The 27,674-nt window shown below is 57.8% G+C and overlaps 1 protein-coding gene and 1 long non-coding RNA gene across 2 annotated transcripts; one reads left to right on the plus strand and one right to left on the minus strand.

Annotated features, from left to right (window-relative positions):
* The first annotated feature begins 77 nt into the window (after positions 1-77).
* On the plus strand, positions 78-2,007 carry LOC138997922 (uncharacterized). The gene is made up of 3 exons (XR_011469047.1): positions 78-949; positions 1,055-1,204; positions 1,318-2,007. It is a non-coding gene; the product is annotated as an uncharacterized lncRNA (long non-coding RNA).
* On the minus strand, positions 798-27,674 carry VPS37B (VPS37B subunit of ESCRT-I). Its single transcript, XM_070399879.1, has 4 exons — positions 27,526-27,674; positions 4,247-4,418; positions 3,260-3,342; positions 798-2,568 (listed from the first exon to the last, which is right to left on the minus strand). Exons 1-4 carry the CDS (start codon positions 27,634-27,636, stop codon positions 2,140-2,142), a joined length of 795 nt encoding a protein of 264 aa, XP_070255980.1. The 5' UTR covers positions 27,637-27,674; the 3' UTR covers positions 798-2,139.

Raw genomic sequence — 27,674 nt, forward strand, 5'->3', positions numbered from 1 at the left:
CCCCCCAGTGAACATCGGTGCAAGTCGACTACACTTGAACTGGAGACCCCGAATGAGAAGCCTTGGTTCAGGTACTGTCCCGCCTGCCACCCCCCGCCCCCTTCTCGTGAGCCAAGGGGCCCAGCAGGCAGGAGAGGACCAGACAAGGCTGGGTGAGGAGCCACACCCATGCCCAGGCCAGCGCCTGCAGTGGGGTGGACTGGATTCTGCCTATAAGCTTGGAGCCACTGGGAAAGAGAAACTATTAGATACAAATTCTTTTTAAAAAAGGAATTGCTTTCTCAGGAAAACCCCAGCGCACAGTGCCACACGGGGAATGGCGTCTAGGAGCCGGCGGTGGGCGAGCTGCTCAGGCTGCTGTGGGTGCTCCTTGTACCCACCCACTGAGGAGAGTCCCTCCCAGGGCATCAGACTGGTCCGCAGACAGGGACAGCGGGCAGTGAGGGTCCCAGGCATGGCTCAGCCTTGGGGCGGGGGGTCCCCAGAGCAGAATGTCAGCCACTGACTTCTGTCATTTGAAACAAGCAGGAATGTTCGTTTCCATCAGGTGGGCAGCAGCCGGGGCCGCGTCCACTGAGACCGGTGAGGACCCTGCTTCTCTCTGCCCTTCGCTGATGGCTGTGAGGATTCCTGATTCAAAACAGGACAAGGGCTCTGCCTCAGGGCCAGGGCCCTGGACGAGGCGGCTGCGGCCGCCGTCTCGGTGGCTTTCATTTTTAACGTCAGCGACACACCAGTCAGCTTCACTGATGTTCTAGAACCAAACATCACGCACAGGTAAATAAGTGACAGGACTGTTAGTAACAATTCTCTATTTATTAAAAAGGGTCCCACGTCCTCACAACCACAGCTCAGACATGGCCCCGGAGTAATGGCGTGGCCGGCCTGGCAGCCCCTTCGCCACATCCACATGGAGCCCATGTCAGCTGCGTCCTGCTCGGCGGCAGAGGTATGGGGTGGGTGGCACTGCTCTCAGGGTTCACAGAACATGGCAGGCGCCCCTGACTGGCATGGCAGCAAATGGTCCTATACAGCTCTGTTTCTCTGAAAACAGGTACAATACAGTAGAGTTCAAGTCCAGGAGAACTGTGTGGACACTGAGTACAAAGGTGGTGGCCTCACCCGTGGCCACTGGGACAGACCGTCTGAGCTTCGGCAGCAGCCAGGAGTTCCCCACCTGAGCACCTGGCCTGTTTGTCCACAGGTAGGTGGTGACACCCCCCCGCCCCCCTCGGAATTCAGCACGTGGGGCACCTATAGCCGAGAACCTAGAGGGGCAGGAAGAGTGTCCTAGCTTGGCACCCTCTCTCGTCCCAGGGCCCAGCCAGAGGCTGAGAATATTGGCTAAGAGGACCCTGGTTCAGGGCACGAACTTCTTACAACACAGCGTGACGTGCCCTTCCTGAAGGCAGCTGGGGGCTGCAGCCACCCCGTGGCACCGGTGAAGCTGTGCACCCACCGCCTGTGACAGGGTTCATGTCACCTACACTTCCATCTGCTCAAAACAACATGTGCATTTTTTATAAAGTTTCCCTGAACGGTTTTGTGTCAAAAAGTTTTCTTCCCCAATATAAAACAGGAAATTTACACACGTAGTAAAAATATTGGAGTATTTCTTCATAGAAACCCTGGGACCGGCTGAGGGGGGGGGTGGGGGGAGCTGGGAGGACAGCGATGTGCAAAGTCCAGCTCCGCCCACCTCCACTGGGTAGTGGGCCAAGTGCAAACCCTGCGGGTGGCTTTGAAGGACTGAGGTTTTGGAGGGGTGGGGGGCTGTCACCCCACAGACTCAGTGAGCACCTTCTGGGCTGGCCCCTCGGCCGACCCTCACTGGGCTGGGACAAACTGTCGTGAAAATAAAGCAGAAACCAGGAACCATGCTGACCGCAAAAGCTGCGACGGGAGGACCATGATTCTAAAGGGGAGGGAGGGCAGCTTCCCCAGGTTCGTGAGCTCACAACACAAACCGCACCGGAGTGGAGACTGCAAACTGGCACCAGCACGAACCAGGGCCCCACACTACTCACCCCACCTAGTGCTCACAGCAGACGCCACTGGGCCCTGGGCCTCGCTCCCTCCCAAGTGTGGGCCCGGCCAGCAGGCTGGCGTGAGTCTCCCAGGACGGATGGGTGGGGACCCTCACTGCAGGATGAAGCCTGGCTGGTGAGGCATCCGGGGCGGGGGTCTCTGGGGGAGAGGTGGTGGGTATGGCGACACAAACTGCGCGGGGAGGCCCATGCGGGGGGGCAAGGGAGGGTACAGCGGGGCCTGTGCTGAGCCCATGGCAGCGGTAAACGGCGTGGCTAAGCGTCCTGCAGGCACAGGGGGCGGGATGCGCCGAGGCATGACGGAGGGGGGCCCGCTGGCCTCCGGGGCGGCGGGCACTGGCTCGGGCACCCTGGACGACAGTGGGGCCGGGGCCTGCGGGAGTCTCTGCCCCTTTAGCACCATCTCCTGCAGCTTCTCGATCTTCACTCTGCGCACGTGGGCCAGTTTCCGCTGGCTCTGGTAGACGTCGATGAAAGAGTCCAGAGGCAGCTCTCCCTCAAGAAACTTCTCTGCCATGTCCTGAAAGCAGCAGGGACACCTGGTCACAGGGACAGCCCAGCCCTGGGGGAGGACTCTCCCTCCACCACCCAGCGGGCTCGGAGAGGCACCCCAGCTCCCTCCCAACTTGGGCCCTCCTCCGGTCACCGCAGCTCCGCACGGCAGGCCTGGCTGACCCCGCGGGCCCACCTCCCAACCACAAGCTGGACGGCAGCAGGTTGGGGAGAGCTGGCCTCAGGATGCAGGGGGCCCCTCGGCCCGGAGAGGACAGCACCGCGCCCAGTTCCAACCCTCTCCTAGGCCAGCCCGAGCCGTCTGCTCCCTCCACTGGCTGCATCCTGACACACGTGGGCTCAGCAGGACCGAAGCTAGCTTGTGCCCACCGGGGTCCCATCTGGACCCCTACGCCAGCCTCGCAGCTACAACTGTCCCCAGACTCATCTCCTCGCTTAGTGAGGCTCCAGCCTCCAGTGCTCGGCTGCGTCCCGTGGGCACTTCTCACCTACTGACTCAGAGCAGATGGCACCCCAGTGCCCATGAGACCCTCGCTAAGTCAGCACAACAGGCACCCCTCACCTGAGGACCCCACTCCCTGCTGCACCCCCAGCCCAGGCCACTCGGTTCAGGAGCAGCCTGGGAGGCACCACCTCCTGGCCTCGGGTGTGGTGCTCGTTGTCCCCGAGGGAACTGGGCCAGGGACACTGGCTGTTACCTCTGTGTCTTCCTCAATCTTGGCTCCTTCGGCCTGAAGAAGTGCTAACAGGGTCTCCAAGGAAGCGCTGCTGGGCTGTCTGTCTGGAAGAAGCCAGAGGCAGGGTGAGCAGGGGGCTGACCCTCGGAAATCACAGGGCCCCAGCCTCTCACAACCACGCTCCCCACACCCCTCCCACTCCCCCTTCAAAGCACGAGCATTGTAGCCAGAAAGGTGACAGCAGTCACACTGGTGAGGACTCTCCAGGAAGTGAGACTAAATCTGAGGACAGGTGCACCTCGCCCCAAAGCCCAGGTCCCTCTGCCCCTCCGAGGACTGGGACTGATACTGAGCATGCGACTCGCTCCACACTCCCCTCGCGACATCGCACTTCCTGCCTGCCACCCTGTGGAGCCCGTCACCGTACGGTCGACATGCAGATGGCCCCCAAGTCCAGCTAATAATAAAGCCACAGCCTCCGAGCCACATCAACACCCACTTGGGGGTCAGCACGCCTGGGGTGGTGTGCGTGTCTGTCATGCCCAGGGGCTGCGCAGTCTGCACCTCACGCACGGGGCACGAGGCCGCTTCCCTGTCACTGTCTGGCTAGGTGTGTTCTGGTCCATTTTTACCGAAGTTATGGAGACAGTGTGGGGACCAGGCTATCCGATGCCCCTGTGACCTCTAAGGGGGTGGTTTTTAACCTCCTCACCGAGAAGTCTCCCTGAAACCTACCCAAAGCTCCCAGGACTCTATTCTGTTCCCACCTCCTCTCGTCATGGCTGGAAATTAAAGTGAGACATTAAAATGCAACGTCCCGGTGACGATCATTTCAACACTAACTCTGAGGGCCTAACCGCACAGGTGACGCAGCGGAGCCTCGCGGTTCAGACACTCCCCAGGTCGCCTCTTCCTCCGAGGTCTCCCCAGAACACTGCTCTCCCGGCCGCAGCAGCTGGGAAAGGGCTCCCAACTCCACTCCTGACGGATCTGATGGCCCCGAGTTACCTAGCTGGGTCTTCTTGATCTGGTAGGCTTCGAACAGCACCTGCAGCTCCTGGTATTTCTGGGTCAAGCACGCCTTCCGCGCGTCCAGCTGGGGCTGGTACAGGAGGTTCCCCTCGGCCAGGCTCCGGTTGCTGGCGAGCGTCATTTCTTTGTTAAGCTGGACGTTCTGTGTCTGCAGGGAACACACAGGACGGTGAGAACCCAAGCGTGTTAGTTCCCGGCCGGACCCTCGGCATCTAGTGTGGATGCTGCTTCCCGTTCTTAAAGAGCAAGCCACCTCCCTCCCCGCGAGCGTGCAGGGCGGGCTCTGTCCCGGACCGCTCCTCAGTGGCTGTGCTGACTGGAACGCCTTACTCCTCCCAGGAGGAAACAGGTTTTTTCAGACTAAGTGTCTGCTGCTCCAGGGGAAGTTAAAGAATCACTATTGGAGGGGCCAGTGGGCCGACATCATGACCCATGACCTTCAAGCCTGGGGCCCTGGGGAGGCGGTTGGTGCCCCTGAGCCTGCTCCCCTCGCTCCCACCCCGCCCACCGCAGCTCCCCCGCTGCTGGTCACCATCAGTCGAACGGACCCTGAGCTGGGAGGGGACTGTTTGCCCCACAGGGGTTTCCTTTTGCCCTCTCCTTCCTCTCGGAAGTGAGGGTTATCTGGGAGGAGGAGAAGCCCACCCGCCTGGACCTCGGGGGTGAGGGGGCATGGAGGGTGGTCCCTCCTGCTCTAGTTTCCTTCCACCCACCGCAACCCGCTTTCTGGACCTGAGGTTCAGCAGCACGCGGTCCCCACTATTTGCCCGTTCTCTCCCTCAAGCCTGTGCCAGTCCTCTCTGCTCCCTGCACACCACCCCCTTCCGCCCCCACCCCCATCTATTTTCACTACTTCCTTCCTCTCCACAGTCACAGGTTAGGGCCCTGGCTGCGCTGCCGCCACTGCCCACCTCGAGCCATGCCCACCAGAGGCTCCCACACGGCTCCCAGCACACTCACTGACGTGTGTGCACGCACACATGCAGAAGAGCACACGCACAACTTGGTGGAGTAAGAGAACAAAGAGGAGGCCCATAGCCCCACGCCTGCAGCAGGACACACACAGATGAAGGGCCCCGGGCCCTAAAGAGTGGGCGAGCTTAACAGATCAAAGGGAGAGAGCCTCCAGCTCAGCACTAGGAATCTACAGCAGGAACCTCCCCTTTCTTGCTGCTGCGAGCCAGGCCGTGCCTCTGAACGGACTCAGGCACCACACACACACACACACACACACACACACACACACACACACACGGGCTCCGCAGGGCCCAGCAGGGGCTCCCTCTGCCCCAACCCACAGAGCGCTGGCCACAGGGCGGTGTCCTGAGGTCTTCCCTCCGAATGCTGAGCATTTCAAAGAATGAACAAAGAAAAACAAATACACCACCGTACAGCCGCTCTGAGAAACAGCGCAATTCCTTTCAATACTAAACATGCAAATGCCATGCGACCCGGAAACTGCACGCCGGCAGCCACGCTCGGTCACGGTGCCGCTACTGGCAATGGGCACTGAGTGTGTGCTCCGGCGCCCCGTCTGCCCGGCTGGAACACGAACGCCACGGCAACCTCTCGTCACCTCGGGCAGGCCAGCGCCCAGCACGCGTCAGCTCGGCCACCTTCTTCTCGCAGGGTCAGAGTCAGGTCAAAGTCACTTCTACGGCCGGGAAGTCCCAGGGGAGGGGAACACAGGAAGCAACAGGCTAGCATCAAAAGGCAGTTCGTCTGCACAAAGAAGAGGGCAAAGCCACCGGCCAGCAGAGGAGGCCCACCGAGCGAGCTGTGATTTTTTAGAACCTTCGGGCGTTCATGTTTTTACATTTAAACAAACCAGTGACTTCTAAGTGGCCGCCAGCCCACACCCACAGCCTCTCCAGGTGGACACGGCTGCGGTGGCGGGAGCTTCTAAGCAGCTGACGAAGCTCTTCCCACGCCCGGGCCCCACAGCAGAGCTCGGGCCGCTCAACGCGACGCAGAAAGACACCTTCCCCCTCAGTGTTCCTTCCCGTTGCTCCCGGGGAAGGAAACAGCGGCGGTGCTGGTCGGGCAGCGCCCAGGGCACTCGGCAGGGCAGGCCCCGGGGCCGCGCCGGGTGACAGCCCGACTCCCGATCCCAGCCGCGCCGCTGTGGCCGCTCGCTCTGTACAGGAACCTGAGACCCCGTGGAGGGGCCACCACGCTTCAGGAGCCGCGGTGCCGAGCCAGCAGACGCCTGAAATTGAAAACTGTCGCCAACCCTTGATGGTTCTCATGATCCTTTTTCTTAACCAGAGAGCAATCTTTTCAGGAAATAATCTTGCTGTGGTAGGAAGCATTTTTATCGCTGTGCTCGGTTTCACTGCAGTTCCCCTTTCTGCTCACGCTGGAAGGAAAATGAGCTGCCGAAGCAGCACTTACAGCAGGACCCGACGGCCGGGAGCTATCTGCCCATCTGTCTCCCCTGAGCAGCGCTGGCTGAATGGGTGTCCCCCCAAAGTCAACGGCGACCTCTGGACTGTGTGACCTTGTTTCTTTCTCTTTTCTGTTTGTATATAATAAACATACAAATTTACTGAAAATTTTATTTTTTAATTAACAACAAACAAACCTGGCCCAGCCGGCGTGGCTCAGTGGTTGAGCCTCGACCTAGGAACCAGGAGGTCATGGTTGGATGCCCAGGCTGCAGGCTTGATCCCCAGTGGAGGGCGTACAAGAGGCAGCTGGTGGATAATTCTCTCATCATTAATGTCTCTCTCTCCATCTCCCTTCCTCTATGAAATCAATAAAAATATATTTTAAAAATAAAAATAAATCTGTTGGGTGTTAGTAGAGCCAGAGGGCAGAGGCGGCAGGGAAATCAGCTGTCTTTGTTTTAGAAAAGAAAACAGGTGTTTGATTGTACTTGTCCAGGCAGAACGTCCGGCCCTTTCCCCCTGGGATGCTCCCAGCAATGACGACGTTCCCGCAGAACACACTTTCCACCTCAAACGCACTAGTCACTACTTACTTACTTACTTGGTTGAAGGAATAGGGCAGGAAATAAAGGTCAAAAAGCAAACAAATGTGAACTCCCCCTGAATGACACATGCAACGGTTACAAATGAGACACGTGGGGACGGGAGAGGGACGCCTACCGCCCGCCGGCCGTCACCGGCTCAGAGGCTTGTGTCTGAGGAGGCTCTGGGACGTGGGATTCTGATTGGCGCTGGCCGGTCGGCTGCCTCAGCTCTGAGAGTTGTGCCTTCCTAAACCTGCCCATTTCCAAGCTCACCCTTCCTATGACAACATGCTCGGGGCAGTCCTCTGCTCCCCTTGTAATACATCCTTACAGCAAAGTCAATGCCGCTACTGAGTTATGTTAGCGAATTTCAACAACACACGGAAATGCTTGGTAGTGCTGGGAGTAAACGCTCAGCACCCCGCTTAGTCCTGGAGACGTGGCCGCGGTGCTCACCCACCACCACCCCACAGCCCCACGGGCCGCACAATCTCGCCCACGTGGCCTCCAAGGCACAGCTCTGTGGAGGTGGAACCCACATGCTCCACCCACAGGAAGTGTCTACTGCAGGGTGGTCAGCGCACACCTTTGGCGTGAGTGCATCTGTACCGCAGTCCATTGTGCTTGTTCAGGTAACTCTTCATTCATCAAAAATGGGGCGGGGTGGAGGGGGAAGGCTGAGGCATCACAGGTGCGCCTGGGGGGCTGCTGTGTCACAATGGAGTTTGTATTCCTGGGAGTGATGGTGCTTGGAGTGGCTGAATGGCCCCCCGCCCCCCCAAAGATGTGTCCACATCCTCATCCCTGGATCGTGGGAGTATGGCCTTGTTTGGGAAAATTGTCTTTGCAGATGTGACTAAGTTAAGGGTCCGGAGACCAGATCTCCCTGGATGATCGGAGTGGCCCTGAATCAGCCACGCGTGTCCTGGTAAGAGACACACAGACGAGGCAGACGCAGAGGGGCCGCGTGCAGACGAGGCAGAGACTGCAGCGAGCGGCCACAAGCCCGGGAGCCGCGGCCAGCAGAGGCCGGGAGGGCAGGAGCACTCCCCGGGAGCCTCCAGGGGGAGTGTGGGCACCGGTTTCAGACCTCAGGCCTCTGGAACTGGGAGAGTCGCTTTCTTGTTTTAAGCCAGGGATGGGGAACCCTTTTCCTGGATATTTATAATATCACTCGTGGGCCATACAAATTACCAGCTTAAAAAGTAGCCTGCTGTATTTGCTTAAGCATTTAATTAACTCACCCCTATTGCCTTCACAGGGCCAAGTGATTTCAGGGGCCTTATATGGCCCGCAGGCCGGACATGCCCTACCCCTGTTTTAAGCCACCAAATTTGTAGTCCCTTGTTGTGGCAGCCCCAGGGCACTGACACGGTGGGTGTTGGTGTTGGAATGTCCGTCTGTCTCATCCTGCTCTGTGCCCCAGGGGCCAACTGGCTGAGATGGGCCCCGGGACCAGTTCAACAGGCCCCTTGCCTTCTAGTTCTTGCTGGACTTGGCGATGGGGACTGAGGATGGGGTCCTCTGGGTCCCCTCCCCATGGGGTGACTGTAGGCGGCCAGACCCATCTCCCCATTCAAAGCAGCCCTCTCTCCGTCTCTGTTCTCTCCACCCCTGGGGTCTGGAGGAAACACACCCCCGAGGCCAGGCCCTGGGGTCTACGCCCAGGTCTCCTGGTGAAGCACGCCTTTAGGACTCGCCTCTCATGTCGCTGAGCTGGGGGCCGTCTTGGTTGACATAACTAGAAGGGCTTTCACAGTTAAATAAAATGACATGGGAGCGCACACGCCCCCTTAAGAGAATCGAGTCACTCACTCCAAGGCCCAGAACTGGCCAACAGGCCTATCACTAAACACTCCTCAGCCTAATCTGCAGGGATCAGGACCTCGGGCCTCAGGCCACTGTCGGCTACCTGTTAACTTGCTAAACTGCTCCGGAGATTAGCTTCCTAAATTGTTTACCACACACTGTCCACAGCAGCACCACAGATACACCATCACTACACCCCCCGCTGGGGGCTGGGAACCGGCTTTGCTCGCTCACACGGCAGAGCCATGGTTTGGCAGTGACCCCGAAAGGGAAGAATTAGGATGATGCGGTGACTGCCCTAAAGCAAACACCCGCGAAGGCAGAGAAAGGAGACACACTGGACGCGAGCCGGCCTCACACCGTCACACCCTTCTCGGTGGCGGGACTCGGCCCCCTGCCTTTGGAGGCTGTGCCAGGACCACGGGAGAGCCAGGCTGCGACGACGGGGGCCTTGCTGCCCCCGAAACTCACACATCTGTTAAAAAACTCACGAACTTCAGGAAACACGTATGGAGCACCTCTCCGTGCCCGGCTCTGGGGAGGCGGCAGCCAGAACCCAGCAGGCCCTCACGACCGTCCCGGAGACAGGCCCGTGTCGCCCTGCACTGCAGCCCCCGCCCGCCCCCAACACAGACTGCATCTGCTCTTCCCATGAAAGGCCCGCAAGAGAAAACAAAATCAGAACAGACGCGAATTTAAAGATGTGAGTGAGCGCGTCACCGGTGATGGGACAACCTCCACCTCAGCAGGATTGGCCAGCGCTTGCTGAGCACTCCCTGCAGGCCCGGCCCTGCGCCCCCTCTCCACGCATCACCTCCATCCTCTCCTCTCGGAGGCGGAGGGCGGGACAGACCTGTCCCCCTTTCTCTCAGGGAGGAGGAGGTGCAACCTGAGGAGGTTTCATGAAGAACCAGGGTGTCATGAGGAACCCCAGGACTCCGACGCCACGTGTGAGGACCGTCTCTCTCGACGTGCGTTTCTACAGGACTGTGTGTAAGTTACGCTGGGAAAGCTGCTCTCTGCCACTGACGGTCCAGTCTACTATCACTTCCCTGTGTTCAAGTCCCAGGAATGGCCTGCGTTTCACTTCTATTTATCTCTGATTTACCTTTTCATTGCGGATATTGTCAAGCACAGAGCAGAGCGGAGGGAGACGTGTTAGGAGTCCCGTGGACCTTCCCCAGGTGGACAGGCAGCACCACTCCCAAGCTCACTTCGGGGCTTAAAGCAAATCTCAGCCACCTGATCACTGCAGCCGTAAAGTCTTTAATATGTATCTCTGATGGGCAAGGACTATAATTCTCACCACAGGCCACAATCACACTTCCTAAAGTTAACAGTAATTGTTTAATTTCATCTTCTGTGCGTGCGGGCTGGAATTCTTCCATAGAGGGCTTTTTACCTCCTCTGTTTGAGTATCTGAAATGGTTTCTACAGGAAAACCAGGATAAATGTTGTTTTGTTGTTAATCCTCACCTGAAGATATTCTTCCACTGATTTTTAGAGAGAGTGGAAGGGAAGGGGAGAGACAGAGAGAGAAACATCAATATGAGAGAGACACATCAATAGGCTGCCTTCTCACACGCCCTGACCAGGGCTGGGGATCGAGCCCGCAGCTGAGGTACATGCCCTTGACTGGAGTTGCACCCAGGACCCTTGAGTCCACAGGCCAATGTGAGCCAAACCGGCCAGGGCTGAAGAGCAGGATAACTGTTTGATTCTGCCCACCCCTCCCTTCCCCGTTATAACCCATGTTTAGTAGATTGGTTCAATGCTCAAGCAACCTTGAAAAATGACCAATAAGCTTTCTGGGGGGTAGTCCCTCATTTTTCTGATGCTCAAAGTCCATAGCCAAGCGGGGGGGGGGACACACACACTCCAACTTGGCCAGCAGCTGACCCCGGGGGCTGACAGTTCTCTGCCCTCTGTGTGGCCCCGACCCAGACTGGCCCTCCCTCGGAGACATACCGGTTCCTTTTGGATTTTGCTATTTTCCTGTCCAGATAACACTAAACGGACAGTTCTCTATAACCCAGAGACGAAGGCGGAGACAAGCCTGGGCTCCTGCGGTTTTCCACGGCAGCAAAGGTTGGGTTGCACGGGCTTTAAACTCCGCCGGCTCGCGGATTAGGTGATGAAAGGCTGGCAGGCGTGCGCCAGCTTAACCTCGTCTCCTTCCTTGTGCTGCACCTGCTCGAGCTCGCCAGTTACTTCAGGGTCAATTCCAGCAGCACCACCTGCACTGTGAGTGTGGCCGTGGATGTTAAAGGTCAGGGTATTAGAAAGCCCAAATTCCTCCCCCATTCCGTGAAAACACCTGTCCGGGGGAGCTCATCTCCCCGCGGCTTCCAGGCGGAGCCTGTGCCCCAAGCCTGCCATGCCCAGAGCTGCGTGCTACCCACACGCCCTCGGTGCTTCCCAAGCGTTCCTTGAGTTTTCATGAAAAACAAAAAAAGAACAAACCCTCAGTGGCTGCAGAGTCGGACTGTGCAACATGTTACCAAGGTGAAAGATCTGGAAAAATACTAAAATACAGCGAGAGCGCCGCAGAGCACGATGAAACGGCCCTAAAACAGCAACCTCGTGGGCGGTGTGAAACCATCCCGGACTGTAGCCTGCGCGGGGAAGGACTGTGCCAGCGGCTCATCAAATCTCCCACCAGAGCAACCCCCGCAACAGACAGAACCGAGAGGCCGATGGGGACTGTTTTTGACTGAAGACCCGAAGTCCTGCTGGTTGAGACAGAACCGGCTGCCCTCAGAGAGCAGCAGGCCGTGGGGTGCTGCCTGGACCACCCTCCGCGTGGGGCTGGCTCGAATCTGAAATCAGTGCGTCCCTTACTCCGAGGGCGAATGACCACACAAAGGCAAAGGCCGGGCTGGAAAACCAATGGGCCACCCGGAAAGAGGCAGGTGGTCTCGGGCTCACACAACTGGACGGACAGCCTCCTAGTCCTGGCAGAACAGTATTCCGGGCATTTCCGCTGATGCTTTTCCCTGGAAGCCTCATTAGCTAATATTCAGAGAAAACAGCCCAAGCCCTGCCCCTTCCTGGATGATGTGGCTGTTACAGGTGTGCGGTTCCGAGAACTGTCCGAGCTGTGACTGTCACTGGAGACCAGCACTGACCTTCTAAGACAGTGATGGCGAACTTATGACACGTGTGTCAGAGGTGACACGCGAACTCGTTTTTTTTGGTTGATTTTTCTTTGTTAAATGGCATTTAAATGTATAAAATAAATATCAAAAATGTAAGTCTTTGTTTTACTATGGTTGCAAATATCAAAAAATTTCTATATGTGACACGGCACCAGAGTTAAGTTAGTGTTTTTCAATATGCTGGCACGCCGAGCTCAAAAGGTTCGCCATCACTGTTCTAAGGCCTGGGGCTCTGGGCGGAGGAGGAGGAAGAAGAGGAGGAGGAAGGGCAGGGCGGGGATGGGACACTCAGCTGATCACAGGGAACCGCCTCGTCCCAGGCTCCTCCAAGCCAGGGGCTCCGCACGCCAGGCCCACCTGGCCACAGAGCCCGGTGCCAGCAGGGGGGCCAGGGAAGCCCCCCGGGAGGCCTCACCCACGACCATCGGAACCAGTTAGCTGCCGGCTCGGCTCACCGAGCAGTTTGCCTGAAACAGGAAATCACTGAATAAACAAAATTACAAAGACACCTGCCCCTTTTCTCCTTGGGAGGCGGGGGTGGGGAACGCCCGGCCCACGGGCTGCAGGAGGCCCTCGAAATCATTTGGCCTGGCCCAGCCGAGGCGTTCGGGAGAGTTCATTAAACGTTTGGCCACAGACAGGCTACTTTTTGAGCTGACCGTTCTGTATGGCCCGCGAGTGATGTTAGAAATGTCCACGTGGCCGTGGCCAGAGGAAGGCTCCCCACCCCTGGTTGGAGACAAAGGTCTCTTCCTAGAGAGAAAGCACCCACCAGCTCGAGTGACGAGGTGCTTCCGCCCGACGGCGGCCTTGCCCGCGGAGAGCTGACAGGCGCGGGATGGCAGGGCGAGAGGCATCTGGGATTCCCGATTCCCCCCAAGCTGGCCTGCCCCTGGCTCTCCGGCTGCTTTCTCCTCGAGCAGCAGGCAGTGGGTGCTGCTCTGCGCCCACTTTTCCCTCTCTTCACGCCAGTGGCTCAGCAGCTGTCACAGGATTGAATGGAATCGTGGCACGGCTGTAACTGCCAAACCAGAACAACCGGTCTGAGAGCAAACACGCTTGACTCTGGGTAGAGATGCAGCTGCCTGGTGGGAGCAGAAATGCCTGCCACCCGGTCATGGTCATGGTCATGGTCACGGTCATGGGGGGGTTGGGGGATCACTCAATCATATTGGATAAAGGGAACAGACAGGGCCAATCGCTGGCCTGCTTTAGTGCAAGGAGGTCAATTAATGACTTCTCCGTAATAAAAAATCCGCCCCCTCCTCCCCGCCCCCAAAGAAAGCCACTTAACGGAAGGCAATTTCGAAACCCGGTTTTTCTCAGTAGCAGTTTCTGGCCGGGACCAGCAGCCAAAGCAGCCATGTGTGTGCAGAGCTCAGGGTGTGCCGGGGCCTCGACACAGGTGCAGCCCGCAGACGCCGCCCGGTGGGTCCTGGGTTTCTCGCTAAGGCTCTGCCCCCCCCAACGAACTGTGCTCTGACATTCAAAGCGCAGTTTGACCCGCACGCACTTCCCGCCACCCGACTCGAGTTTCGTTTAAGAGATAACTTACTCTCACGTGCTTGAAATTACTCATCTTCTAGTCAATCTGAGAAAATGCTATTCTAAGAAGGGAATTTTATTTTTTAAGACTGTGGCTAAAGAAGAAAGGGATGAATCAAAGGAGAACCAGCTATTCTACTTAAATTTCATAACCAAAAAAAACACAAAACACTTTGCAATTATATCTGATATAGGGAAGTAGACATTCTAACTAAAAGTGGCTACTTAAGACTTATTTTCAAAAAATATTTTAATAGATTCATGTTCACCGATGTTAATTGTAATATAACATGATAGGGAATGGTCACATAAATTAAGACATAGCCACACAGTGAAATATCATGTGACCATTAAAAACGTCATGGAAGCCCTGGCCGGTTTGGCTCAGTGGATAGAGCGTTGGCCTGAGGACTGAAGGGTCCCGGGTTCAGTTCCGGCCAAGGGCACATGCCAGGGTTGCAGGCTCGATCCCCAGTAGGGGGCATGCAGGAGGCAGCCAATCAATGATTCTCTCTCATCATTGATGTTTCTATCTCTCTCTCTCTTTCCCTTCCTCTCTGAAATCAATAAATATATCTATTTTTTAAATGTCATGGAAGAACATTCTGATAAAAAACTGCCCAGATACATTTTTTTTAATTGATTTCAGAGAAGAAGGGAGAGGGAGAGATAGAAAGATCAATCAACGATGAGAGAGAATAACTGATCAGCTACCTCCTGCACACCCCCCACTGGGGATTGAGCCCACAACCCGGGCACGTGCCCAGACTGGGAACCGAACCATGACTTGCTGATTCATAGGTCGATGCTCAACCACTAGCCATTTTCTCATATTCTGGTAAGAAAATGCCTAGCGTATAACACAAAACAGACAGAAAAAGGTACATACATAATGATCCTGGCGGAGAAAGAAAGAAAACGTATAAAATGTCTGTTAACAGTCGCCTCTGAGTGGTGCTATTACATGTGATTGTATATTTTCCTCTCCAGTTTTCTGTATTTAAATTTCTGTTCTATAATAACACATAAAAAATGTTATTTTTAAAGATTTGGTCTGTTGGGATCAGAAATTTAAAATGCTATATACTTCCCTGCCTCTTTTTTTTTTTTAATTCGTGCACAGATAGGGTCCCTAGCGGCTGCTGTCCGGGGCCTCCCTCCCTTCCCCGGGCCGGCCCTGCGCCCTGGTTGAGGACAATTTGCATGCTATGCTTTTATTATATAGGACATATATATGTATGTGTGTGTATGTATATTGTTATCGATTTCAGAGAGGAAGGGAGAGAGAGAGAGAGAGAGAGAGAGAAACATCAATGATGAAAGAAATATTGACTGACTGCCTCCTGCACGCCCACAACTGGGGATTGAGCCTGCAACCTGGGGAATGTGCCCTTGACTGGAATCGAACCTGGGACCCTTCAGTCCGCAGGCCGATGCTCTATCCCAGTGGTCGGCAAACTCATCAGTCAACAGAGCCAAATATCAACAGTACAACGATTGAAATTTCTTTTGAGAGCCCAATTTTTTAAACTTACACTATATAGGTAGGTACATTGTTATTAACTTAATTAGGGTACTCCTAAGCTGGCCTTTGCTAAAGATGTCTCTGAGGTCGACCCCTTCCAACTCTCCCATCCACACTCGTCTTGTGTACTTGTTTTGTCTATCTCAGGGGTGGGCAAACTTTTTGACTCGAGGGCCACAATGGGTTCTTAAACTGGACCGGAGGGCCGGAACAAAAGCATGGATGGAGTGTTTGTGTGAACTAATATAAATTCAAAGTAAACATCATTACATAAAAGGGCACGGTCTTTTTTTTTTTTAGTTTTATTCATTTCAAACGGGCCGGATCCAGCCCGCGGGACGTAGTTTGCCCACGGCTGGTCTATCTCCTTTCGTTCATCCTCTCTATATGTCCAAACCATTTCAACATACCTTTCTCCATCCTCGACTCTACATCTTCTTTCACTCCACAACGTTCCCTAAAATTAACTTAATAAACTTTACTTAAAGTTTTAAGTCAACTTTGCACTGTACGTGCGCGCCCGCACGTCGTATTCTGTGGAAGAGCCACGCTCAAGGGGCCAAAGAGCCGCGGTTTGCCGGCCACTGCTCTATCCACTGGGCCAAACCGGCCAGGGCTTCCCTGCCTTTTTAACCGGAGAAGGCAGGGCGCCTCTGATGAGGCAGAACTGACCTTGCGAATGAATAACAAGTAACTAGGCACCATCTGTGATAAGCCAGTGCCGTGGGCTATGGAAGCAGATGGCGGCTTATCCCCTAAATAAGCACTTGCCACGCGTGCCCCTCGGGGAGCTTACCTGGCAGGCAGACAAACAAAGCAAGACAAAGGGACAAAGGGACACCCTCTGACCTCACCACCGCTCTGCTCTCCGCACCCGCTTACTAGGGAACCCCTTTAAGGAATCACCGTGAGCACCCACACAATCCGGCCTCCACGGGAAGCACACCCCCAAGTGGCCCCAACCACTGACCGCTCCCGGCTCCCGGGCACTTACTACCCCCACGCACTGGACTCAGTAGTTCACAGAGCCCCGTCACCCGCAGACAGCTCACAGGCGGTATCACAGTGCTCCCGTTTAAAGATAAGCAAACCGGAGCTTTGGGAGGTTAATCTGTGTCCATGGTTTCCTAGCAACCCAGGCCCGTCTTAACCACGAGGCTTACTAGCCGACCTTCCATTTCTATGCAGCTTTTTATAATCTGGCTCCTCCTTTTCTATCACTTACTTCTTGGCGGTGTTCTGGCTTCTCCCGACACCCCTTAAGAATCTGCCACTGGTGGATAAACCGCAGGGCTCAGGCCGTTCCCTGAACTGCGAGCAGAGCGAGACCGGCCGCGCTGGCGCCCAGGGAAAGCCGCCCACGTCGGGACTGGCCACCCAGAGGCCTTTTGATCCATCCTTTTCCGGCCTCCGACGGCTCTGCCTGCTTTCTGTCTGACCCCCATCCCCCGCCCACCGGCTGCCCATGTCCTCCAGGAACTGCCAGAGAGACCGCAGAGCCCAGCTCAGGACCCACCAGGGCTCCCTCCGACGGGCGGGCCAGGCCCAGAGGCATGAGGCCACCTGTCTCTGCCTGCCCCTCCGCCTGTCCCCCCCGCCCCCCCGGCCCCCCCGCCCTGGTCCCTGCTGCCCGCCCATGACTACGGAAGCCCTCTCCCTCCTGATCTGAGTAACCCACCTGAGTCCCGGCTCAGGGGCACCTCCTAGGAAACCCTCCCTGTGGTCTCCGCAGCCCAGACTCGCTGGGACTCCCTCCCGCTGGGGCACGGCCGCCTCACTACGGGGTCACACGCACACCGCTCTACCCTAAAGGAGGGGAGCTACCGGCTCAGCAGTTTCACGTCGTCCTCGACCTCAGCTGTGTCAGGTTAACGGACGTGCTGACTGGGGGCCACCCCAGCGCTGGGCCGCGGGTAGGAATGTAACCTCCAGGTGCCTTAGATAACCTTGGCCGTCACCAAAGACCTGATTTGGAAGCAGCATTAACCATAGGCCGCTGCTTGTACTGACACAGACTATCCACAAGTCGGCCTTTCGCACCCCCTCTCTGGCACAGAAACCAACGGCTCCCACAATCCCATGCTGCAGGGTAACCTGATGACGACCAAGCCACCCCACCTGTCTACCTCCTCCTTCCCCGTGAAGAAGCCCGGCACCCCTGGGTCAGACCGTCCTCCTGCCCACGATGGAAGCGGAGACCCCCACGGGGCCGAGGAGATAAACCGCAGGACTCCCAGCCGCACCCGAGATCACGCGTGTGAGCAGTGGCTGCCGCAGGGCCCGACAGACAGGCCTGTGTACCTGCCACCACCCCCCCCCCCCCCCACGACCGCCAGCCCCAATCCTGTGGCCAAAGCCAAGTAAATAAGCCACCGCATCGGCTGAGCCCAGGAGCCCATCAGCTCCGCAGGTGACAGAGGCCAACAGTCGGGTCTACTCCTGGTTCCTCTTCCGGCCAGTCAGCCGGCTGCCGGGCAGGCCCTGGACAGGAGGATGTCGGCCCGTCCGCGAAGGATGGTCACCGCCTGCTGATGCCACCTCCCTCCTCCTCCCAGCCCACTAATCCCTCCTGGTGACCTTTCAACCTCTGATAGTCCCTTTGGTTGCAACGAGCACTGGGAGGAAGTTGGCCCCCAAATGTGGCCCCGCGGCTCCTCGCGTGCCAGCCGGACAGTGTGACTGTCCTGTGTGCCCACACTCAGGCTGGCGAGGGTCTGTGACCCCTCTCCCGCCCCGGCCACTCTCTCCACTCGCTCAGCAGCCCTCGGCACATCCTGCGGGCCAGGCAGCGTCTGGGTGCGAGGACAGGGATAAACACGTCCCAGGCTCGGCGGGGACACGGGGCAGGGACGGACTTACACAACATGGGTCCTGCCCCAGGATGGTCATCGAAGAGGCGTAGTGACCACGTGTCAGTGACGGAGGGGCTGGGGAGAGCCCGGAGGGTGAGGCTGCAGGGCCCCTCCGGTGGGCAGGGGCGGGACAACCCACCAGGGCACAGAGGTGGCAGGGAGCCCGCAGCCGGCCTGCGTCTCCTCTCCAGAACCCGAGCTCAAACCCAAGCTCTTCTCACCTGCCCTTCCGCGTCCCCCCGAGACCTGGGCTTCGGGAATGTCCCCGCGCCAACTGCCAATCCCGCCCACGCGCGGCTGCCAGGTTCATCCCCGAGCGCGCCTCTCGGCTCCCGCCACCGAGCCCACACGCTGGCACCCTGCCCCGCCCGCCTCCCTGCCCGTCCTGTCCCTGCTCGTAGCAAATCTGATCTGGCAAAGGCGGACAGACGGCAACTCACTGGTCATAAACCTGTCCCGGGCCTTCCTGCCACAGCTTCTTCCTGATCCCCCATTTCTGTCCGTCTCACACCGCTCAGAGGCCTTTACAGCTCATAACACTGATCCTGGGGGGCGGGGGGGGGGGGTCACGCTTAGAAGAGCACAGATCCCCTTTCAACCGCGTGCAGCTCGGTGGCACTAGCCTAGCAGTCACCCTGCTGGGCACCCCCCCCCCCCCCTTTTCATCTTCCCAAGCGCAAACGCCCCTCACTCTCTTGTTCTGCGCATGTTTGTGGACTTGGTTTCTTCCCCGAGTTACAGGGATCCTGCCTGTTCACCTTTTTGTCCCGGATGATGCCCTGCACAGCCCGTGACCCACGCTGTGGACCTGAAACGGAACCTTCCGGAAATGGCAGCAAAAATACTGGGCCTTTGTTTCAGCAACGACAGCTAACAGCAATTCACTGGGTGCCCCCCTGTGCCGTGGGACCACGGTGAGCATCTTACAGGCTTAGTGCACTGAGTCCCCCTGACCACCCTCTGCAGTTGGTTACTGGTTAGTATCCCCATTATTTTTTTAAAAATATATTTTTATTGATTTCAGAGAGGAGAGATAGAAACATCAATGATGAGAGAGACTCACGGATCGGCTGCCTCCTGCATGCCCTCCCCCTGCCTCACTGGGAATGGAGCCTGCAACCAGGGCATGTGCCCTGACTGGGAATCAAACCGTGACCTCCTGGTTCATAGGATGATGCTCGGCCACCGAGCCATGCCGGCCGGGCCATTATCCTCTCTATTTTCCCGAGGAACCTGCCGCAGGGGAGGCGGAGCAGCCACACTGCTGGCCTCAGCGCTGGCCTCTGTCCCCCAAGGCGCTGTCAATCAATGCAGAAGAGCAGAGAGCGACGAACTAAGGGACCAGGCTGACAGGCCTGAAATCCCCTCCTTAAAGAAGGGGAGCAGCCCCACTGCGGGCTCCTGCCCTCGCCCCCCGAGAACCCCGAGAGGCGGGCAGGGCCACTACCCCCGACGGGAGGAATGAAGCACAGAGCTCCAAGGACCCACATGAGGGCACCCAACTCGCTGGGTGCCTCCTTTAAAAAAAGGTAAAATCAGATAAAAACCACATTTCGGGAAATACCCCGGGCATGGTCATTTTTTACTCAAGAGTTAAAGTAACAGGTCCACGGAAGAGCAGAGGCAGATATAACAGCGGAAGGCGTTATACGTGCAGTGATGACCAGACAGGAACCAACGCCGGCCGCACACAGTGGACATTTACACCCCAGCTTCCACACCCCTCGCCCAGCACCCCCACGTGTGCAGCGAGGTTGGTCCATTTCAATGAGCCACTGTGATTCCCGCAGCCGCCTGGCGGCCCCACACGCTCTGCAGAGCACGCCTCGGGGAAGGAAGCCGCTCCTTCCAGGAGAGACTGAGACTCGGTGCTTCCCACAACACAGCTGCGCTTCAGACCCTCCTGGGGCATGTGGGCATGGGCATGTGGGCATCCTCGCTCGCCAGAGGAACGGAAATCCTGAATTGGATCCTTAGCACCAATCAATCAGCATTTCCCCAAAAAGCACTGGGAGAGTGACCCCAGGGGTTGGAGCAGCTGCCCAAGCCCCCAGGCAAGTTCCTGCAGGTCCACGAGGTTCACGGGGATCATGGGGACCCAGAGAGAAAGGCCAATTCCTCGGCCAAATACAAGTAACTCTGAATACAAGACCATCCTGTATAATAAAGAGGTGATATGCAAATTAACCCTCACACCCTCACAAGATGGCTGCCTCCGACCAGGCCAGCTGGGAGTTAGTGAGGGATGACCAAATGACTAAAAATCAGGCTGTGTGGGGAGACCAGGCCGGCTGGGGGGCAGTGGGGGGCAGTAAGGGGTGACCAGGCTGGCAGCAGGGGGGGGGGCATTTAGGAACAATCAGGCAAGCAGGGAGGGGGCACTTGGGGGCGACCTGTCTGGCAGCAGGGGGGCAGTTACGGGGTGACCAGGCAGGCAATCAGGTGAGCGATTAGGAGCCAGCGGTCCAGGATTGTGAGAACCAGCAGTCGGACATCCCCTAAGGGGTCCTGGATTGGAGAGGGTGCAGGCTGGGCTGAGGGGGGGGACCCCCCCCCCCTGCATGAATTTCGTGCACCGGGCCTCTAGTGTACTCTGAATACAAGGCCACGTACAAATAACTGAAAACAAGTAAAAACATGTGCACCTGAAATATCCGCCCCGGGCAGTGGGAAAGAACACGGTCACTGGGCGTGCCACCTGCAGGGAGCCGACATGGACAGGAGGACGGGAAAGGGTGCACACAGGGCCTGGAAGATGGGACCATCTCGCCTGCCGCTCACACCCACAGCGGAGCACAACGCCCGCTGTCTTTAAACCCAAGAGTGAATGAAAGCCTTCGAAACCCAGCCACACTTTCCAGTGGCCGCAAAGTATTCCCTCAGGCTTCCAGAGGCCTCACTCTGCAATTTAAAACACATCCTTCTGCCAATTAGAAAAAACACACGAAACAAAACAGAGCCTCTGGTTCAGGTTAGGCGATTCCGTGCGGCCCAAGGCCTGTTCCATTGACCGGCTCCTCCTAGACCTACTGAGGCACCGAAGCCTTTTGACCACAGGAAGGCAAAATGTTTCTCAGGCCGACGGCAAGTAAAAATGTGCTCAACATTCTTGAAACAAGCCTACGAATGTGTCTGGATGATCTGGTATTGAGGACCGCCAGTAGCTTTTCTAAAAAGGGAGAACTACAAATGATTGTAACCACTGGTCGGGTGTGCTCAGTGGTTAGAGCGTCGGCCTGTGCACCGAAGGGTCTCGGGTTCGATTCCTGGTCAAGGGCATGTACCTGGGCTGCGGTTCACGCCCCAATCCTGGTTGGGGCTCGTGCCGGAGGCCACCAGTTGACTTGTCTCTCTCACACTGATATGTCTCTCTCTCTCTCCCTCCCTCCCTTCCACTATGAAAATGGAAATGGAAAAAAATACCCTCAGGTGAGGATGAACAAAAATATAAAAATAAAAACTTGCAGTTACACTACTGAGCACCGACCATGGGCTGTGTTAAGGACTTAACATGCACCGTCTCACATAACCCGCACACCAACTCCATGAACCAAATACGACCACAGTACCCTTCTCCGGACGCTCAGAGAGGTACAGCGGCGTGCCTGCAATCACACAGCTGGGGGTGGCCGAGTCCAGCCCGGCCTGTCCGATTCCAAAGCCCGGGTGTTCTTTACCAGCGCAGCATGCGTCTTCCACGTGGTTCGAGAGTGGACAGTCCACGAGGTATTTCCTCTGCCGTGTCTCACAACCACCCCCAAACAAACCGACGAGTAACACCAGCAAAAACTGCCACGGCCAGAACTCCGGCTGTTCTGTGGCACACCCGTTCCTCCAGAACCCGCTGCCCGGGGCCGGGGCGGCAGGATTCGCCGCGTGTGCCGGTGGCCAGGTGAGCTGCCCGGCCAAGAAAGGTATTCTGGTCTTTGCCTCCGGTTTCCTTGTTTTATTTGAAAGCACTACGCCCTGAAAAACAAACTCCTGCTGAGTTATGAACGTGAACTATGCGGTCGAGACAAGTGGGCTCAGCCCGTCCTCGGTCTCAGTACAGGACGCTCAGGTATGAAGGTCACCTTTACGCCAACACAAGACACCAAAACCCACAATCAACCAAAACCTGCTGGATGAACTGGCCGTGCCCTTTAAAGAATAACCTCCAGTTCCCAGGAAGAGGAAACCAGTGAGGCCCCACAGCCTCGGTCGGGCGGCGAGTTCCTGGACTTGCACAACCTTCCCTCCACCAAAAGGCGCTTATTTCTATTAACGTTCCGCCGGCAGAAGGACAGACGCCCTCCTCCCTGAACCAGGACAGTCACACAGAGAGAAACAACGCGGGTTACACAAAGAAAAACACACCTCATTTGGTTATTAAACTAGAAAGATGCCTGCTGGCGGCCGGCCAAAGGTCTCCTTGGCGACGGAAAAGCAGGGACACGAAGCGAAGGTTTTCTTTCTCTGGGGACGTGAAACTCTCACTCCGCCGGGAAAGATGGATTTTGTCACTTATTATCCTCCGGGATGGAGAGTGCCACCCGGAGACCACAAACGGGGGAGCTGCATCTCGGAGCAGCGTGACCTGTGCCCAGTTACAGGCCAGCGAATACAAGGGGCGTATTAACGGAAAGACTGATACCATCTCACTACAGTGGCCTCTCTGTCGCTCGGGACAATGATCTGTTGAGGGTTTTCCAGGGGCTCTGAATGTGCAACCTCCAGACAAGCCCCCTTTTCAGGGGCTGGCTCGGTGCTAACAATCCCTCCTGGGAAAGACAGCCGAAGCCCCCACAGGCTTCTGGCGAGGGGCAGCCCGCGGGCAGGCGGGCGTGGGAAGGCCCCGCCTTCAGAGACACAGGGGAGGAAGAGTGGGCTGGAGAGCGGGACGGGCCTGGGTCCGCCTGGCGCCTGGCGGAAAGGCCCAGACCCCCGGATAGGATTTCAGAGAGGGTCTGGAGAAAGGGAGAAGCAAGCAGACGCGGCAAAGGCACAGGGTGAGGGCAGTTACCGTGAGCGCGAATGGGCAGGAGGTTCTGGAGGTGGGGATGGGCTGTCAGCTCCCAAACCCTCCTCCCAGTTCATGTTCCTCCAATAAACAGCCAAGGAAATCTCCTTGGGGAGGGGGGGGGGGGGGGTTACACTAGGGCAGAGCATTCCCTTTTATGTGTGTATGGGGGGAACTCTTACAGGGAAAGGGGTCCTGCCACCGCCCCCCGCTTAGGCCCACCCACCGTACAAGCCCCCTGGATAACTGTTAGGGCCATTACCTCACGCAGTCAGACCACGAGAGCCCGTAAGAGACACACAGCCCTCACGTCTTATACCTCGAAGACCCCTGCCCAGTCGTAAAACCCATCTCAGAACCACCTCCCAGACCAGCTACAGCCACTCAGCCCCCCAACCACCTCCCAGACCAGCTACAGTCACTCAGCCCCAACCACCTCCCAGACCAGCTACAGTCACTCAGCCCCAAACACCTCCCAGACCAGCTACAGCCACTCAGCCCCCCAACGACCTCCCAGACCAGCTACAGTCACTCAGCCCCCAACTACCTCCCAGACCAGCTAGTCACTCAGCCCCCCAACTATCTCCCAGACCAGCTAAAGTCACTCAGCCCCCCAACCACCTCCCAGACCAGCTACAGTCACTCAGCCCCCCAACTACCTCCCAGACCAGCTACAGTCACTCAGCCCCCAACTACCTCCCAGACCAGCTAGTCACTCAGCCCCCCAACTATCTCCCAGACCAGCTACAGTCACTCAGCCCCCCAACCACCTCCCAGACCAGCTACAGTCACTCAGCCCCCCAACCACCTCTCAGACCAGCTACAGTCACTCAGCCCCCCAACTACCTCCCAGACACGCTACAGCCACTCAGCCCCCCAACTACCTCCCAGACCAGCTACAGTCACTCAGCCCCCAACTACCTCCCAGACCAGCTATAGTCACTCAGCCCCCCAACCACCTCCCAGACCAGCTACAGTCACTCAGCCCCCAACCACCTCCCAGACCAGCTACAGTCACTCAGCCCCCCAACTACCTCCCAGACCAGCTAGTCACTCAGCCCCCCAACTATCTCCCAGACCAGCTACAGTCACTCAGCCCCCAACCACCTCCCAGACCAGCTACAGTCACTCAGCCCCCACACACACCACCTCCCAGACCAGCTAGTCACTCAGCCCCCAACTACCTCCCAGACCAGCTACAGTCACTCAGCCCCCCAACCACCTCCCAGACCAGCTACAGTCACTCAGCCCCAACTACCTCCCAGACCAGCTACAGACACTCAGTCCCCCAACCACCTCCCAGACCAGCTACAGTCACTCAGCCCCCCAACTACCTCCCAGACCAGCTACAGTCACTCAGCCCCAACCACCTCCCAGACCAGCTACAGTCACTCAGCCCCCAACCACCTCCCAGACCAGCTACAGTCACTCAGCCCCCCAACCACCTCCCAGACCAGCTACAGTCACTCAGCCCCCAACCACCTCCCAGACCCAGCTACAGTCACTCAGCCCCCAACCACCTCCCAGACCAGCTATAGTCACTCAGCCCCCAACCACCTCCCAGACCAGCTACAGTCACTCAGCCCCCCAACTACCTCCCAGACCAGCTACAGTCACTCAGCCCCAGAACCACCTCCCAGACCAGCTACAGTCACTCAGCCCCCCAACTACCTCCCAGACCAGCTACAGTCACTCAGCCCCCAACTACCTCCCAGACCAGCTACAGTCACTCAGCCCCCCAACCACCTCCCAGACCAGCTACAGTCACTCAGCCCCCAACCACCTCCCAGACCCAGCTACAGTCACTCAGCCCCCCAACTACCTCCCAGACCAGCTACAGTCACTCAGCCCCAGAACCACCTCCCAGACCAGCTACAGTCACTCAGCCCCCCAACCACCTCCCAGACCAGCTACAGTCACTCAGCCCCCAACCACCTCCCAGACCAGCTACAGTCACTCAGCCCCCCAACCACCTCCCAGACCAGCTACAGTCACTCAGCCCCCAACGACCTCCCAGACCAGCTACAGTCACTCAGCCCCAACTACCTCCCAGACCAGCTACAGTCACTCAGCCCCCAACTACCTCCCAGACCAGCTACAGTCACTCAGCCCCCAACTACCTCCCAGACCAGCTACAGAACTCATCCCCAGAACCACCTCCCAGACCAGCTACAGTCACTCAGCCCCCAACCACCTCCCAGACCAGCTACAGTCACTCAGCCCCCCAACCACCTCCCAGACCAGCTACAGTCACTCAGCCCCCCAACTACCTCCCAGACCAGCTACAGTCACTCAGCCCCAGAACCACCTCCCAGACCAGCTACAGTCACTCAGCCCCCAACGACCTCCCAGACCAGCTACAGTCACTCAGCCCCAACTACCTCCCAGACCAGCTACAGTCACTCAGCCCCCAACTACCTCCCAGACCAGCTACAGTCACTCAGCCCCCAACTACCTCCCAGACCAGCTACAGAACTCATCCCCAGAACCACCTCCCAGACCAGCTACAGTCACTCAGCCCCCAACCACCTCCCAGACCAGCTACAGTCACTCAGCCCCCAACCACCTCCCAGACCAGCTACAGTCACTCAGCCCCCCAACTACCTCCCAGACCAGCTACAGTCACTCAGCCCCCCAACTACCTCCCAGACCAGCTACAGTCACTCAGCCCCCTAACCACCTCCCAGACCAGCTACAGTCACTCAGCCCCCAACTACCTCCCAGACCAGCTACAGTCACTCAGCCCCCCAACCACCTCCCAGACCAGCTACAGTCACTCAGCCCCCAACTACCTCCCAGACCAGCTACAGTCACTCAGCCCCCCAACTATCTCCCAGACCAGCTACAGTCACTCAGCCCCCCAACTACCTCCCAGACCAGCTACAGTCACTCAGCCCCCCAACTATCTCCCAGACCAGCTACAGTCACTCAGCCCCCCAACCACCTCCCAGACCAGCTACAGTCACTCAGCCCCCAACTACCTCCCAGACCAGCTACAGTCACTCAGCCCCAGAACCACCTCCCAGACCAGCTACAGTCACTCAGCCCCCCAACTACCTCCCAGACCAGCTACAGTCACTCAGCCCCCAACTACCTCCCAGACCAGCTACAGAACTCATCCCCAGAACCACCTCCCAGACCAGCTACAGTCACTCAGCCCCCAACTACCTCCCAGACCAGCTACAGAACTCATCCCCAGAACCACCTCCCAGACCAGCTACAGTCACTCAGCCCCCCCAACTACCTCCCAGACCAGCTACAGTCACTCAGCCCCCAACTACCTCCCAGACCAGCTATAGTCACTCAGCCCCCAACCACCTCCCAGACCAGCTACAGTCACTCAGCCCCCAACTACCTCCCAGACCAGCTACAGTCACTCAGCCCCCAACTACCTCCCAGACCAGCTAGTCACTCAGCCCCCCAACCACCTCCCAGACCAGCTACAGTCACTCAGCCCCCCAACTACCTCCCAGACCAGCTACAGTCACTCAGCCCCCAACTACCTCCCAGACCAGCTACAGAACTCATCCCCAGAACCACCTCCCAGACCAGCTACAGTCACTCAGCCCCCCAACTACCTCCCAGACCAGCTATAGTCACTCAGCCCCCAACCACCTCCCAGACCAGCTACAGTCACTCAGCCCCCAACTACCTCCCAGACCAGCTACAGTCACTCAGCCCCCAACTACCTCCCAGACCAGCTACAGTCACTCAGCCCCAACCACCTCCCAGACCAGCTACAGTCACTCAGCCCCCAACTACCTCCCAGACCAGCTACAGTCACTCAGCCCCCCAACCACATCCCAGACCAGCTACAGACACTCAGCCCCCCAACTACGTCCCAGACCAGCTACAGTCACTCAGCCCCCAACTACCTCCCAGACCAGCTACAGTCACTCAGCCCCCCAACCACATCCCAGACCAGCTACAGACACTCAGCCCCCTCAAACCCATCTTGGAGCCCCCAAATTATCTCCTAAAGCTCATATCCCGCTAGTCCACTCAGAGCCTCAAAACCTATTCTCAGACCCCAATATCTGCCTTTTTCTCTGTTTCCCTCCACCTTCCCCTTAAGCTCCCCAATCTCTGCCCGGACGAAGCCCTGGGCGCCCTCCGCCTGTCACCCCTAATCTTCCACTACAGCCCCCTCTGCAACCCAATCTCCACCCCCATTCCCTCCGCGCCCACCAGCCTCAGCCACAGCCCTCTGCGCCCCCAAAGGCCCACCCCGGGCTCTCACCCCCGCTCCATTCCCAGCCTCGGGCCCCCAGTCCCGCGCACGGACGCTTTTCCCGGCTCAGCCCGCACCCGGGACCCCGGCCCGGCCCCCGCTGCCCCGACCCGTCCCGGTCCCGCCCCCGCCGGCGCGGCCCTGCCCTCGCGGCCCGCTCACCTCCTCCATCCGCTGCACCATGGCCGCCAGCTGCCCCTCGTCCTCCAGCAGCTCGTTCAGCTGCACCAGCGACAGCCCCGCGAACCGCGCCTCGCCCCCCGCGCCCGCCATGCCCGCGCCTCGGCCGCCGCCGCCGCTCTGGCCGCCGG

This window comes from Myotis yumanensis, unplaced genomic scaffold, assembly GCF_028538775.1.
Source record: "Myotis yumanensis isolate MYYU_CA2020_CCGP unplaced genomic scaffold, mMyoYum1.0.hap1 SCAF_19, whole genome shotgun sequence".
NCBI classification, from domain to species: Eukaryota; Metazoa; Chordata; class Mammalia; order Chiroptera; family Vespertilionidae; genus Myotis; species Myotis yumanensis.